The sequence below is a fragment of the Crocodylus porosus genome, unplaced genomic scaffold (genome assembly GCF_001723895.1).
Source record: "Crocodylus porosus isolate Cpor-Errol unplaced genomic scaffold, CroPor_comp1, whole genome shotgun sequence".
NCBI classification, from domain to species: domain Eukaryota; kingdom Metazoa; phylum Chordata; order Crocodylia; family Crocodylidae; genus Crocodylus; species Crocodylus porosus.
In genome coordinates, this window is record NW_017728928.1 from 3,774,814 (window position 1) to 3,789,132 (window position 14,319).

The 14,319-nt window shown below is 52.7% G+C and overlaps 1 protein-coding gene across 1 annotated transcript in view; it reads right to left on the reverse strand.

Moving 5' to 3' along the window:
- The window catches only part of PRKAR1A (protein kinase cAMP-dependent type I regulatory subunit alpha), a 17,439-nt gene extending 3,664 nt beyond the window's left edge, over window positions 1-13,775 (reverse strand). Inside the window, exons 1-10 of the mRNA XM_019542349.1 lie at window positions 13,722-13,775; window positions 12,776-12,954; window positions 6,526-6,699; window positions 5,738-5,829; window positions 4,796-4,857; window positions 4,209-4,255; window positions 3,444-3,602; window positions 2,786-2,846; window positions 2,439-2,560; window positions 1,581-1,662 (exon numbers count right to left, since the gene is read on the reverse strand). Of these exons, the coding sequence (XP_019397894.1) occupies window positions 1,581-1,662; window positions 2,439-2,560; window positions 2,786-2,846; window positions 3,444-3,602; window positions 4,209-4,255; window positions 4,796-4,857; window positions 5,738-5,829; window positions 6,526-6,699; window positions 12,776-12,952 (976 nt within the window). The 5' untranslated portion in view covers window positions 12,953-12,954; window positions 13,722-13,775. The remainder of the gene's footprint in view (window positions 1-1,580; window positions 1,663-2,438; window positions 2,561-2,785; window positions 2,847-3,443; window positions 3,603-4,208; window positions 4,256-4,795; window positions 4,858-5,737; window positions 5,830-6,525; window positions 6,700-12,775; window positions 12,955-13,721) is intronic.
- Between the last annotated feature and the right edge of the window lie 544 nt (window positions 13,776-14,319).

A 14,319-nucleotide genomic window follows, 5' to 3' on the forward strand; every position in this document is an offset into this window, starting at 1 on the left:
GGGATCTAGTGGCCTGTTACAAACTAGTCAGGGGGGATCAGCAGGCACTGGGGGAGTCCCTGTTCCCCTGAGCACTGCCAGGGGTGACTAGAAATAATGGTCACAAGCTGGCAGAGGTAAATTCAGACTAGACATCAGGAGGCGCGACTTCACTGTCAGGACGGCTAGGATCTGGTGCTGACTCCTACCCTGGGGGTCTTTAAAGACAAGGCTAGACAATCACCTTGCTGGGGTCATTTGACCCCAGTACTCTTTCCTGCCATGGCAGGGGGTCAGACTTGATGATCTGCTCAGGTCTCTTCCAACCCTACTAACTATGAAACTATGAAGACACGAGAAGTCCTTAATCAGGCATGGCTTGGGATTATAGGCAGGGCCCACTTTCTTTATAGTTTCATAGTTTCTAAGGCCGCAGTTTCTAAGTTCCTAAGTTTATAAGCTATCGTTCAGCTACACGAAAGGGCAGCCACAAAATCAGAAGGTTCATTCAGAACCCATCTTGACTGCCGAACATGGAGAAAACAGATGTGGCCAACGGGGAAACAGTTTCCTCCCAAATGGTCTGCACCTGTGTTCTAGCCACAGTGACTAAGCCGCTCCTAAAGGGTGCATGCGTGAAGGGCTGGGGGGAAGACGGCATGGCTTTTTTCTCCGTTTACTTTGTGACACCAAGATGCCCACCATCTTTTTAATCAAAAAGTGCTCCTCGAGTCACAGGCTGGGCAAGAGGACCATGTTCTCAGGAGCTCACTTGAGCTCTTCGGCCCTGCAGGAGAGTGATCGATTTGTCACAGTCCCGGCAGAGCTGAAAGACTAAAGCACACTTACAACTTGCACAAGGCAGGACAGGGCAGGGAAAGAAGGCCCGACCACCGCATCCTGCTCTGGCCTGGTGCCCAGGACACCTCTGTACTGTCTCAGCAGACACTAACAACATTCACACACCGCACAGCATTTTTTTTTTTTTTTAATTAAAACAAGAAAGCAACTTTGTCTAAAAAATTAAATTAGTGTCTCTTCAAAATGTAAACGAGTCTAGAGCAAAGAACATCTGATTACATCACTGCTCACAGACATGTTTTTCATCAGAACCTTAAAAAAGCCAAAATAAATGGAGACACTTTTCACAAGGGTTGGAGACATGCACACAAGCCCAATCGGTCTCAAGCAAAGTCTATTTGCTTACCTTTTCCATCCCACTATTCGTTATATTGTATTCTGCTACACGTTCCTTGGCTACCAGTGAATAGATGAGAATTTCCCGAACAAATCAATTTAACTAAGCCAACGCTACATGTAGTCGAGAGGCTGATATAATGGGACAGGTTCGAGACCTTAGAACCAAGACCCTACCATCCTCCCACCATGCACACACGACTGCCTCTTAAGAGCTGTACATGGCACTCAGAGTATCCCTGGGATAGGTAAAAATGAATAAAACAGCTATTTTGCAGACTGGCAACTCAGCAGCACTACCACTGCCATCCCAACAGGCATGGAAGAAGCAGTACCCCGCCAGCCAAGCAGGGGAAGAAACAAGGGTAGCAGGGCAGCCAAACAGATGCAGCAACGTAACTCACCAAAGTAATCCGAAGGTGCCAGTCTGCCCACTTCCACAAACTCCTCGTTTTCCGACCTACGCTGCAACACAGCGGCTGTGCCCTTGAACAGAAATCGGTGATCAGTAACTGGTGGTTTCCAGCATCATCAAAACATCTGAAATTCTTCAGAGAATCAACTTCTGTGAGTGCACTGCACAAGTAGCGTGTTACCATTAAAGGCCTCCACTCTACATGAGATGTATTTCTCTAGACCTTCATACCGAGGTGGCCGCTTCCCTCCATTTCTTTCTTCTTTGAACCCCCCTGGGATGGCACTTACCTCTTGCACAGGACTCATCCTAGTTCCCAATTTGCAATTCTAGGCACGTCTCAACCTGACTAGCAGGGCATGCTCAACACTGAACAATACTAGTAGCAAGAAGACATTACTAAACCTCTGCGTTACATTTCTACTCTTCTAGGTAGGCAGTGCTCGAGACTCCTGATCAGCAATGTTAGCAATGCTAAAAAAAGGGCTGATAAAGCTTGCTATTTCTAACTTCATGAAGCTACGGGATAATTCCTGGCGATAACAACCCGATGGGAGACAGAGTGCAGCACAGAACAGGACACAGCTAATCTGAAGGTGGTAAACACAAGCAGTCTTTCATTCCTATCAGATGAGGAGATACACTGACAGGGGTCTGATCAGCTGGAGGGGCCTGAAACAGCAGCTTCACTGTCAGGAGCAGAAAAAGAAAAGCTGGCCCCAGTCACGACCAGATTTCCAACAGTGACTGGTCACCTGGATCCCCTCCCTGCTACCCTCCAGGAGAATCACACCCAAGTCCTGGAGCCAGGGGTCAGTTTGCCCCCAGCACCAGTCACTTCACTCACCTCTAAGATAATAAAGAACTCGTCACCGGGTTCTCCCTGCACCACAATCTTCTGCCCATCCTCAAACTGCACCGGCTCCAGTGCATCAGCAACCGTGAGACGTTCCCACTTGTCCAGAGATTCTAAATAAAGGCAACAGCACTTTAACGCCCCTCCTTTCCCCAGTCCCCACATGCAGAAACCTTTCTCTGGTGACAGACACCTGTCAGATCAAGCTCTTTATGACCAACCACCGTAGAAAGCAGCACGCGCTCTGCCGGATTCTGTACTGGGTCCTCACACTGTCACCATGGAGGTTTCGTGGCTCCATCTCATTCTATCAAAGAGGAGTCAAACTCCACACTCACCCAGGATGGAGACTTTGCTGAGGAACTCCTCGTACATCTTTCTCTTCCTTAATGTACTTCCCTGTTAAAAAAAAAAAAGAAAAAGCAGGTGAGTGCCAAGCACAGCTGTATTTCATGCTTCACATTTCTGGTGGTTCAAGGAAAGATTCAAAACAGGTGCCAAGAGCGCACAAGCTCTGCACCTTTCATCACTCAGTCCAGCCAAGTGTCGCAAGCTCTGCCCCCAGGTTTTCCAGAAAGGACGAACAGTTACATGCACACGTGCCTCGATTCACCTGGGACCAAGGTTTTCCTTGTTGTTTATTTAGGTGCAGAACAAACGAGCAGGCTAAAACTGAAGGGCAGCGGGGTCAAAGCTTGGTAGGACCAAGGGCTGTTACTGCAGAGCAGTTATCAATGCATCTCTGCTCATTGCACGTGGAAGGCAGGAAATGTTGCGTTTAGCAGGGCACTCAGAACACCAGTCCTCCCCCTGTGCCAGATCAGCCTAAGTGACAGCCAGGTGACTATCCAAGGCCCACAGAGATACAGGGGGTACAAAGCAGAGACCAAGCAACCTGAATTAACTTGCATGATCACTTAGACAATACCAAGCCCTGTGCTGGGCCCTGAACCAACCTCCCAAGTCACATGCTCAAAACAAGAACAAACAACTTGCCATGAGGATTCTCCGGTAGCTGTCTCTGTCGATGCCCCATAACTTCACATTTGTCTTTGCTTTGACGGTTGCTGCCCGGGGTGTCCCATAGATCAGGGCAAGTTCTCCAAAGCTGCCCCCTTCCCCAACACTGGTTGCCCACTCACTGTTCACGTAAACCTGTGAAGCAAGGCGCTGCAGTGAGCCAGGGCGAAGGCCTGGGCAGAGACCAGGTGAAGTTCCCATCCCTCCACCCCATGGTCAGAACACATGCTGAAGGTGCCTCAGGGAAACGCGCTCACTTAAAATGCTGGCCGGTGTTTCAGTGCTGTCCTTGGGATTTCAGCACCACGGCAGGGCTGCACTGGCACCTGGGCACCAGCATCAGAACTACTAGCTCACACGCAGCTATTTTTACTGCACATGCCTTTGTCCACCCAAGGACTCTCAACCCCAGTTTTACAGCTGGGGGAACAAGGGAGGCTCCAGGGTGTCATGGCTGAGACGAGGCCAGTTTAGTTGCAGCTCAGCTCCTCCCTGCTTCCTTCTTGGGCTCAGAAGGCAGCACTAACCCAGCAGGACAGGAGCTCCTGCCAGGCTTTGCAAAAGAAGCCACGTGGATGAAGAGCAAAGAGCAGCTCTCGTAGGCCACCCCCCGCCAGGGCAAGCCTGCCAGAAAGGCTTGTGCAACAGGGGTCAAAAAATAAACAGTCCCGCTGGCTTCCCCAGGAAGGCTCCACAGTGCCGCACTAACACCTCTGCTATGTCCCAGGGAAGGCTGCTTACATCCATTTCCCCTTGATCCACAACGTAGAAGTTGTCTCCTTCGTCACCTGGAGGGGAGACAGCGCATACAAGGGTCAGTGTCTCCACCTTCCCATGTAAGGAGCCATGCAGAGCCTCACGCTTTATTAAGTTGGCATGAGACCATCAAGCATTCATTTCTGCAATGCATCTATCAGCCCTTTGCCCCAAGCCCATCAGGAGGGCCCTGGGTAGAGCTAAATGGCTTGCTCCCTGCTGGAGCTCCCACCCCCCATATCCAGGCCCATTCTTTGTCCTTCCCATGCAAGACCACTCCTGCTGCTTGCTGGAAAAGAGCAGCATTTCTGAGGCTGACCCAGCCCCTCCACCCAGTACGTTCCTACACTGCACCCAGAGCCACAGACCAGGAAGTTTCATGTAGATGAAGCAGAGCAGAAGTGATGGCTCTCTGCGGGTCCCCATTCCTCTGGTTCTAGCATAAACCACACTTCAACGTTAAAGAGCCAGCCAGGACTGCTGCACCTACACAACATCCCCACTGCCCTCCCGCAACCGACACTGCTTCCCCTAGCCTGGCAACGGGCTAGCAGCACAGCCCCGGCACTTGCCTTGCTGTATCACAGTCTCGCCTGCGATGTAGGTGACAGGAAACATGGCATCAAAGATGTCACTGGAAGAGAAGTTTCCAAATTATGCATGCACCAGTCTGGTTCCGTTATATACATAAGCAACCATAGAGCAGTAGGGCTGAAAGGGACCTCCAGAGATCATCTAGTCCAACCCCTACCCGAGGCAAGAGCATCCCTGTCCAAACCATCCCATACACATCCACTGTCTAATAAACACTCCATAAAACTACCATCAATCCTGACACAACACAAGACATCACCCGAACCTGCCACAGGGAAAGCAGGAGGACCATGGCAGCCAACGTCCTGTTTCTATTAAAAAGGTTACTAATACATGCTCAAGAGATCCTGAATAGAAGCTATGCCCCCTGCCTGGTCCATACCAGTCTGACTGTGGGATAAAATTCCTTCCTGACCCCAAATCTGGTGTCGGTCTGACCCTGAGCAGAAGGGCTACACCCTGTAGCCAGGAATTTCTGGCTTTGGTCCCAACAGCAGCATTGGCACAGCCCAGTCACAATCCCCAGCCTGGGCTGCAGCCAACACTCGATGCCTCTGAGGAAGGCCTAAAAACACTGACACATGCAGCAGAAGGTAGGGAATGGAGGGGCCACAAACCAAAGCCCCCCCACAAACCAAAGCCTGGGAAATCCCCATAGGAGAACAAAAGCACAGCTATGCCTGTGTCATTCCTGACCAGTGGCTGTCCACTGAACACCACCAGGGCTTACGAGCATGCCCAGTTTGGAGATCTGTTCTCCATGACTCCTCTCCTCTTATCCAGAGAGAAGCTCAATGGCACTAAAAGCTGCACAGCTTTGTGTTGTAATTTGAATGTGTTGTTTAAATCCTAAAAAGGTTAAGCTACAGTGTCAGTGCCCCACTCGCACAGCCGGGGAAGGTTACCCAATTAGCTCTTACCTCCTTTCATTATCATCCAGGTGCGCAAACAGCACATTTTTCTCAATGGCCTTTGCCAAAGCAGCCATAGTCTTGTAATCTTTGGGAATAACCTAGAAAGCAATAAAAAGTTGTAGTCTACGTTCTCTCTCATTACGAATAACCTCTGCATGTGCTGCGCCAGTGACATTCACCCACGCACGGCCACAAAACATGGGTATTCGGTTTTCAGAAAAGCGCACCAACGCAAGAATGAAAGCTGGGAAGTATCTTCCCTGGGGATCTGGCAAAAAGAAAATGGGGTGGCAGTGCATGCAACTACTAAAACAGGATTCCAGGACGAAGTCTGCCCCTGCTTCCACACAGAGATGCCAAGGGGCTGCTCGTGGAAAGGGGCATGTCAGGAGAGGATAGCGGGAAGCTGTTCTGCAGGACACAAACAGACAGGGCAGAGCGCCAGGGTAAGTCCCAGGTTTTGCCAAGGGAGACCAGGGTGGAAGGGGCACAACGTGTACAGAAGCGGAAACGGCCCAGGTGGACACGAGATCTCTGGGCCAGATGCAGCAGGTTGCTCTGAGAGAGAGAGTAACTGCCATACACGTGAGTCTGCTGTGTCACACGGGCTAGCAGGGCCATGCCAGCTGGGCTTTACCCAGAAATCAGGCACAAAACACCAGTTGTGTTGTGACTTTGTGCAAAGCCACTGTGGGGAGGGGGAGGGAGGAAGGAAAGCCGGGCGCATGGGAGTAGAGGGTCTCTATATCACCACAGCTCTGAGTCAGAGGCAGGGAGCAGTGACTAGAGCCCACCTTTCTGACATAAGACGCTGCATCCTCTTCTGTGTAGACTTCTGCACTAATGGCCCCACGCCTTCGCCGACCCTTTACCACAGGGTTCATGGGAGGAGGAGGGGAGATTTCATCCTCCCGTGAGTCCGAGCGTGAACCCGATTTCTGTTGGTTCAACAGCTGCTTTGCTTCCTCCTGGACAGGAAGGAGAAGATGTTTCAGTGTCACACAATCCACCAGAGTCCAAGCACGGCCGCGTATCGGGTTCCAGCTCAGCGTGCCAGGGCCAGCGCGCTTCCTGGCTGAGGCTCATCTTGTATTAAGATGGATGGGAAAAGGGAGCTGTCCTGCCTGGGAAGAGAAGTGTTGCAAGGCAGTGTAACAGATATGAGCGTCACATATGCAGGGCCTGTCACTGCCACTCGCACCCCTATCAGCATAAACTAGCAGGCTCATCCTCCGAGCAGAACTGCTCTGCAGGGCAGGGACCCTGCTTTACTGCTGCTCACAAGCAAGCTGATTTTTTTTAGCCAGGCAAGGCCACACCTTTGAACTCAAGGAGAGGACAAGTTGCCCAGCAAACCACATTACCAGAGGAGTTGCTAGAAACAAGGTCAAGCCATTGACCGAGCAGGTCTTTAACCTCCTGGGGCTATTTTAAGAAAAAAGAACATGAATGGTGCTAGTAAGTGAGCTGCAGGAAGGATGCTAGAGTCCAAGCCACACATTTGGCAGCTATGTCAGGTTATGCGCGTCCGGCCCATGCGCTCCTGTTGTGTACTGTCATTAGCAACACCGCAGACTCTTCCGACTAGAATCAAATTCCCTCGCTAGTCTGACGCAGGCAGGCTCCTCTCAGTACTGGAGAGCTGACTTAATGGACTAAGCACAAGTCTGATGTAGCGAGACACCCGGAGCCCAAGTGTTCAAAACCATAACAGCTTCAGCTAAGCTCCCTGACCACCCTGCATGCAGGCTTAAACACCCAGGAACCGGCAGCTCTGCAAGGACCCCAGAGCTGGGGTGAGGACAGCATTTCTTTTCAAATCTCAGTGCCCGTTCTGCCCAGAGTCCTTGATCAAACTGCCCCCTCCTCCCCCATCCTGGGCAGCAGCCTCTTTGGTGCCATCCTCTGCTCTGGAGGTACAGGCAGAGCCGCTCCAGTGCTATGTATAACTGGAGAGCAGCGGGGAGAAGGCAGGCAGATAAAAATGTAAACTCCCTGTAATGTTTATCCTGCTCAGCTGGCCAACAAGCCTGCACTGGCCTCATCAGTCAAGCTTCACTTCCTGCCCCTTGTGCATTAATGGAAGAGTCACATTTCAGCGCTTGTTCTTTCCACGAGCAAGAAAAGAAAGCTGCTACCTCTAGGTTTGGTGAAAACCAGTGACAATGAAAGTGCCAAACTGAAACCCCAGCATTTGAGTGTGCCCTTCCACAGCACTGGTGACAAGGCTGCCCAGATACTCCCTCTGCCATCACTGTCACACGGCACTATCACAAGTGGGGCCATATGTAATAGCCATCGTAAGGAATCCGAAGCAGACAGGCCGACTCCTTTGGCTCAGTGCTCGTAAATACGTATTAAGACCACTTGAAGCCTAATAAGTTTCAAGGGCAGAAGTGAGGTGCACTCCCTTGCTCGCTGTCAGTTAACGTTCCCATTCTCTCTCTCAAAGAGACCGCTCCTGTGCAAGCAGCTCGCTAAAGCAGGAGGGGAATCAACCTGCTCTACGGAGAAAGGCAGCAGCCCACTCCAGATTTACTTCAGGACACAGAGGTATAAAGGACCTTCTGATTTGAGACCGTGTTCCTGCCACAGCAGAAGGGGGTAATTTCAGCTGGGGCCCTTTGATCATCCCAGAGCTTAAATCCTTCCTACTGGAGTAACGTCAAGGTCTCCCTGAGTCAGAGTGACTGCACGAGCCGGGTAAGGTACAGTCCTCCCCCAGAGGGTTTGCAATCCAATCATCTCATCCGAGACGCAAAGAATGCTGCTTTCCCCTCTTGTGCGAGCCCTGCACATCACAGGAGCACTCCTGTTTACCAATGGGGAGAGCTCACGTGTCACACGTGGCAAGGGGCGGTTTGAGGTGTGGGCGCTGACCCTCCGACAGCTTTCAGGACCAGGGCACTAATTCAGACTCTCATGTGTCCATACAAAAGGTTCTGGGGTCAGATAAGCAAGAAAAAGCAACCCAGTCATATCTTTTTTTTAGGGAATGAATTTGTTACTTGGCCAAAGACCTGGAAAACATAAGGCGACTCTGTAGCGTTGCAAACTCCAGCAGGACTGCACACGTGTAAGGATTTGTGCACTCTTATTTTAGGGTTCCTTGTGTCCTTTGAACTGCACTGACCCTGCTCTGTCGCCTGCTGGAGGAGGTTTATAGGGTTTCAGAACCAGTTACATTTGAGGCTGCATAAAGTGAGATACTGCAAAGCCTTCTAAACACAAACCCCAGCATGTGGCTCTGGTGCAGCTCAGCTGCTTCCAAGCTGTTTGTATTTAACTTGGGCCAGCACAGGTCAATGTGGCTCTCTAGACACTGGGGGGAAACACAAAAGAAAACTAACAGAAGTTCAAAGTTCTCCCTTAAGCCCAGGACAGCAAGGTAAGTCCTCCCGTGCACCCAGCCCTGCCTTTGCTTCTCAGGCAAATCACTTGCCACGATGAGCACCTAGGTGTGCAGCTCCCGATCATGGGAGAGTGCCAGGTGTGTACATCCGGGGAGGGTGCTGAACCCTTCCTGCACCATACAGACTCCCAGAGAGGGCGAGACTCGGGAGACTCCAGCAGGGCGCAGGTCCATGCTGGTATTCCCCGAGCAGGCCTTGCCTCAGCAGAACTTAGTTAAAAATCCTGGTTTTCAGCATCTCCCCTCTGGCCTGTAAAGAGACCCACCCGCCTGCCATCATGTGTTAGCTGACAGTGTTGCACAGCTACCAGCTTTTTATTATTCGCTAGGGCCAACACAGACATGCTAGCACCGAAAAAGGAACACAACAGGCCTCAGTCTGCCACACACAGCCTAAGAGCATAAACATCTTTATTTTAAGGCAGGCATTTGACTCATGGAGCTTTCCTCACCAACATGCAGGTCCCTGGGGAACAGAGTGGGGTTGATTCTTACAGACAGCCATAACGATTTTATGGTTTTTAATGTCTCAGCAGAAGCCCAAAAGCAGATTTAAACAAACTGAGGTCACCTTTACGCCACAGTGTAATCAGAGTAACACGCGCACCGTGTGGGAAAGGGCATTTAAATAGCAGTGGCGCAGAGGAAGCACTGAACGGTGACATCTATTCAGCTATTCCAGTGGTCTCCAAAGTGGGGTGCACAAGACGATCCACTCGGGTGCGGGAAGGAAATATTAGAACTTCTATTTATGTTTATATAAATATACATATATTAGGGGTGCATGCTCAAAAATTTTTTTACTGATCGGGGTGCGCGATCAAAAAAGTTTGGAGACCACTGAGCTATTCCAATGGGACTTCACATTCCCTATTTTATTTTTTTCATCAGTTTTCCCCATGGAGCCTCTGCCTGTCAGTCTAACAGGAGGAAGTGGCCCAGCAACGGCTCCGTTCAGGCCAGCCTGCACCTTGGCCCTGGGAAACGGCGAGGGCAGCATTCCCGTTCAAATCTCAGAGCTGGGCTGGGCTAGAGCCAGTTAATAATAGTGCCGCACAGTTGTGCTTTCCAGCCCTAGATGTCAAAGGACATCCTGTGCTGCGCTGCCTGCCCGCTGCTCTGTTATTCGATAGCTGGGTAGGTGCTGGGACACCTGGTTAGACTTCAAGGCCAAGTTTAGCATGCGCAGGCTGCAAGGGGAAGCTGGTCAGCTGCAGCAACCTCCTCCTCTGTAAAGATCAACCAAGGCATTTCCTACACATCATGTGGGCACCTTCCATCAGAGTGCCAGCGCCAACTGCCCAGGGCCATCTCTTTGCCACACAAGGACTTTGCATGAAATACACACAAGCCATTTTGGGGGAAACTGTAAATAGGAAGTGCTTTCAATCCTCCCATAAACTTGAGCTCAGTGTGAACGTGGCTCGTGCGATGCTAAACTAAGGTCTCCCCTGAGTTATACAACACTGAACAGGTGGCACGAAGTTGAGAGTTCGGCACAGCTTTTCTTAAAACACCTTTGGAAAGACTAAATGTTGCTTTCCTTGCGTATTGCTCACGGAGGCCAATTTCTCTTCATTACATCAGGGGTGGGCAAAATGTGGCCCATGGGCTGGATCCAGCCCGCATAGGGACTTTGTCAGGCCCAAGGGTTCCTCAGTCCTGCCTGACCCAGGAAGCCCAGGCGGCAGCAGCTCCTTCCAGTTGCCGCCACCGCTGGTACTGGTGGGGACCCGTGTGCACAGCCCCGAGTCCAGCTCACCCCGCCCTGCTCCGGACTCAGCCCAGTGGAGCGGACCAGCTCCAGACTGGCCGAAACCCACGCTCAGAGCCCCGACCCTCTGTAGTGCCACCGTTGCCCCGCTGAGCAGCCCGGAGGCGGTAGAGGAGAGGAACCGCTGGGGAGCCCAGGCACAGGCAGCGGGGGCCACTTTTCCTCTTCCCTCTACGAGCAGCAGCTTCTGCCCAGGCACTGCTCTGCAGGGTGGGCAGTGCAGAGCAGGCACAGGGCAAGATGAGGTCAGGGCTGCGGACAGGTCCAGCTGTTCCCCTCTTGCCAGGCTGAGTCCAGAGTAAGGCAGGCCAGGCCTGGGGCTGTGCACTGTCGGCAGTGGCAGGGAGAAGCTGCAGGGTGCGTGGGCTCCGTGCTGTTGCAGGGGAGGGGGTGCTGACCGGCCCAGGGCAGCTCCTCAGAACTGCCAACGTGGCCCACAGACCCAAACAATTGCCCGCCCCTGCTTTACACCTCATCCACCACACAAAGCCAGAACCCACGAGTACAGCGAAGCGTGTATCCTGCAGTGTCTATAACAATTACAGCAAAACCAGCGCACTGCAGAATTCGGGAACCTACCTGCAGTTAGAAACAACTCCAAACCCAAACCCCCACCCAGAGCAATTTGTAAGAGCTGGAGATCCAGCCCAGCTCACTAGAAACCCTTTATGCAGCTGCTCTTTAAGATGCAACTACACATTCAGCTAAGCAGAGAACTGGGACCTGTCTCATTCTAGTCCCAGATCACAGAACAAGGGGAGAGGTCTTGAGTTATGGGGTTTCACCAAAAACTCCCAAGACCTGCCTAGGGGTTCCCCACCATTCCCTCTTACACAGATCATTGCAGCAGACAAAGGAAAAGCTCCTAGCTCAAATACACCAGATTAAGGGAATCAATGCAGGAGGGAACAAAAGCAAAGTTATAGCTATGGTCTACTTGACACAAATAGTGACCATAGAAGCGGCTGTTGCCGAAGGCCGTGTGAAAGCCAGGATGGCCGTGTTATTTGCTAGTGCTTTTCATTTGGTGCACAGCCTGTCAGAGAGCAACCCTCCCTCCCCACTTCACACTTAAATCAGGTTCCTTAGGCAGCATTTTGCTGCGTGTTTGGGTGCGGGAAGCAGGTATGTTAAGTAATAACCCAAGCGCTCCACTTAGCTGCTCTTAGCTTCCCAAATGGACGCTGACTTACGAAACCCATTCAAATAATGATTTCCATCCACAGGGACCCAGAGCACTTTACAGAGAGCGTGTGCAAGTCTCACTTCGCTCGCAGACGCACCTCGGGGACAGAAAGCTCCAGCGCAACGCAGCAACACTACGTTCCAAGCAGAAAGCAAAGGGCAAGCCTAGCCATTAAACATCTGGGCGCCAGTGCTCCAAGAGAGGTCCTGTGGCCAGGTATTAGTACTCCACGCCCAGGTCTAGCTGGCTATTACAAATCTGCCCCTTCTCTTGCGTGTCTCGGGCAGTGTAGAAACCAGTCAGACTCGATACGAGAGAGCAGAGGGCCAACACCAACTTCCCTTAGAGCCAGGCAAAAACGGAGGCTGGAAATCGGACTGTCCATCCTACCCACTCCCACCACCGCATTTAATCAGGAGGTTATTCTCTGCATCCAGCTCAATCCCATTCACATCCCCCATCGCACACGTATGTAGACGCTTTCATTAGCGACTGGCGTCAGGCTACGGAGAAATCATTTCTTTCCCAAACAACCGCCTGGCCTCGCTCCCAAACCTGAACAAACCGATAAAAGCGCTGGCCGATCCCAACCCCGGCTCTTCTCCTAAGTGACTTTGAGAGGCCAAATGAACTCAGGCAGCTGCCTTCTCCTCCCAGCCCCCACACCTTTACCTTTTCCAGCCTCTCGAAGTATTCCCTGAGGAATCCCATGGGCCTTTCGGGTCGCACGGTGCAGAGCTGGACAATGCAATCCTTCAGGAGCTGCTGGATGTTGTGTTTTTGCACGTAGAGTTCACACTCTCGGAGGCTGCGCTCCTCCTCGCTGCTGCTGCTGCTAGAGGCTGCCATTGCTGTTGGGGGAGCGGGGAGAACGTTACACGAGCTACACGAAGGCCCAAGGAGATGCAGCCGACCCGCTGCCCAGACGCTTATTTCACATTAATGTTGTTAAAGCAAAAATAAAAACGGACCTCACATTTGCCCGGCCGATGGAAAAGAGATGCACGAACACTGCCTAATGAGAAAAACTCAATTCCCCGGCCTCCCGGGGAGGAGGAGTAATGTCCTGGGCATCTGGGAGGAAGTGGGAACTTGGTTGCATTACAGAAAGTCCCGCAGGCCCAAGAGGAGCAGAGCTTCATTCAGCTGCAAAAATCCCCTGAGCACCCCATGCGCGGTGCCTGGTTTGAAGGGCAGGGACTCACCTAAGCCCCGCTGGGATGGCGGAGGGGAGGCTCCCGGGCTGGAGCAGAATGGGGCGGGGGGAGTGGGACAAGCAAGTTAGAAAGGCGAGATGCCAGCAAAGCTGCCAGTTGCAGCCCATGAAATAAGCGCAACTGGGAGCTGAGACGTTCGGCCGCTCGCCCGGCGGGCGTGCTCTCTAGTTCGAGAGTGCAAATAGCCTCCCGATTCTGATTCACACGCCGTCACTCCGAGCCGTAACGACCAACTGCGCATGGAAACGATGCCGTTCCTCGCCCTCGGGGCCCCTGCTGCGCGTGAACGTTTCCACAAGGTTTTAATTCAAACATTTTTTCCTCCGCAAAGGGCGGGCGGGGAAAGGGCCAAACGCTGCACGCCCGGCAAACGTTTTGCGCGGACGGGGAAAGAAGATTACCTGGCGCAGGGAGACGGGCGACGGCTGCGGGGGGCGCAGGGACTTCACGGACAGCGCGTCGATCCCGCTATCGGCTTCTAAGGGGGGAAGAAGCGACAGAGAGGAGGTAAGCCGGGTGCCTCGGCGCGACACACCCGAGAAGCCCGAGCAGGCTGCCCCGCGCACGGCGGAGGGGGTCTGCCTCGGACCGGCTGCGTCCCTGCAACCCCCGCGCGGCGGGAGCGCGGCATCAGGAGGCGCACGAGTGCCGACAGGGCTCCCGCGGCCTGGCGGCGCGCGCTGTCACACGGGCAGGACAACGACGTGCCGGCGCGGACGAGGGGTCTGCGAACGGCTGCAAGTCGGGGCCGATGGGATCGAGCTGATCCGAGGGGGCCGAGCGCGACTTGTCGGGCGCGTACACGCGTGGTCTGTGTGCGTCTCTATGAGCGTGTCCACATGCCCGTCTGTGTGCGTCCGTGTCCATGTGGGCATCCATGCACGTGTGTGTGCGCGTCAGCGTCCGTGTGTGCGCACCCATGTGTGTGTTTGTGTCTGTACGTGCGTGTCCATGTGCAGTCCCCCACCCCCACCTCCTCACCTCACCCTGTTTGATATG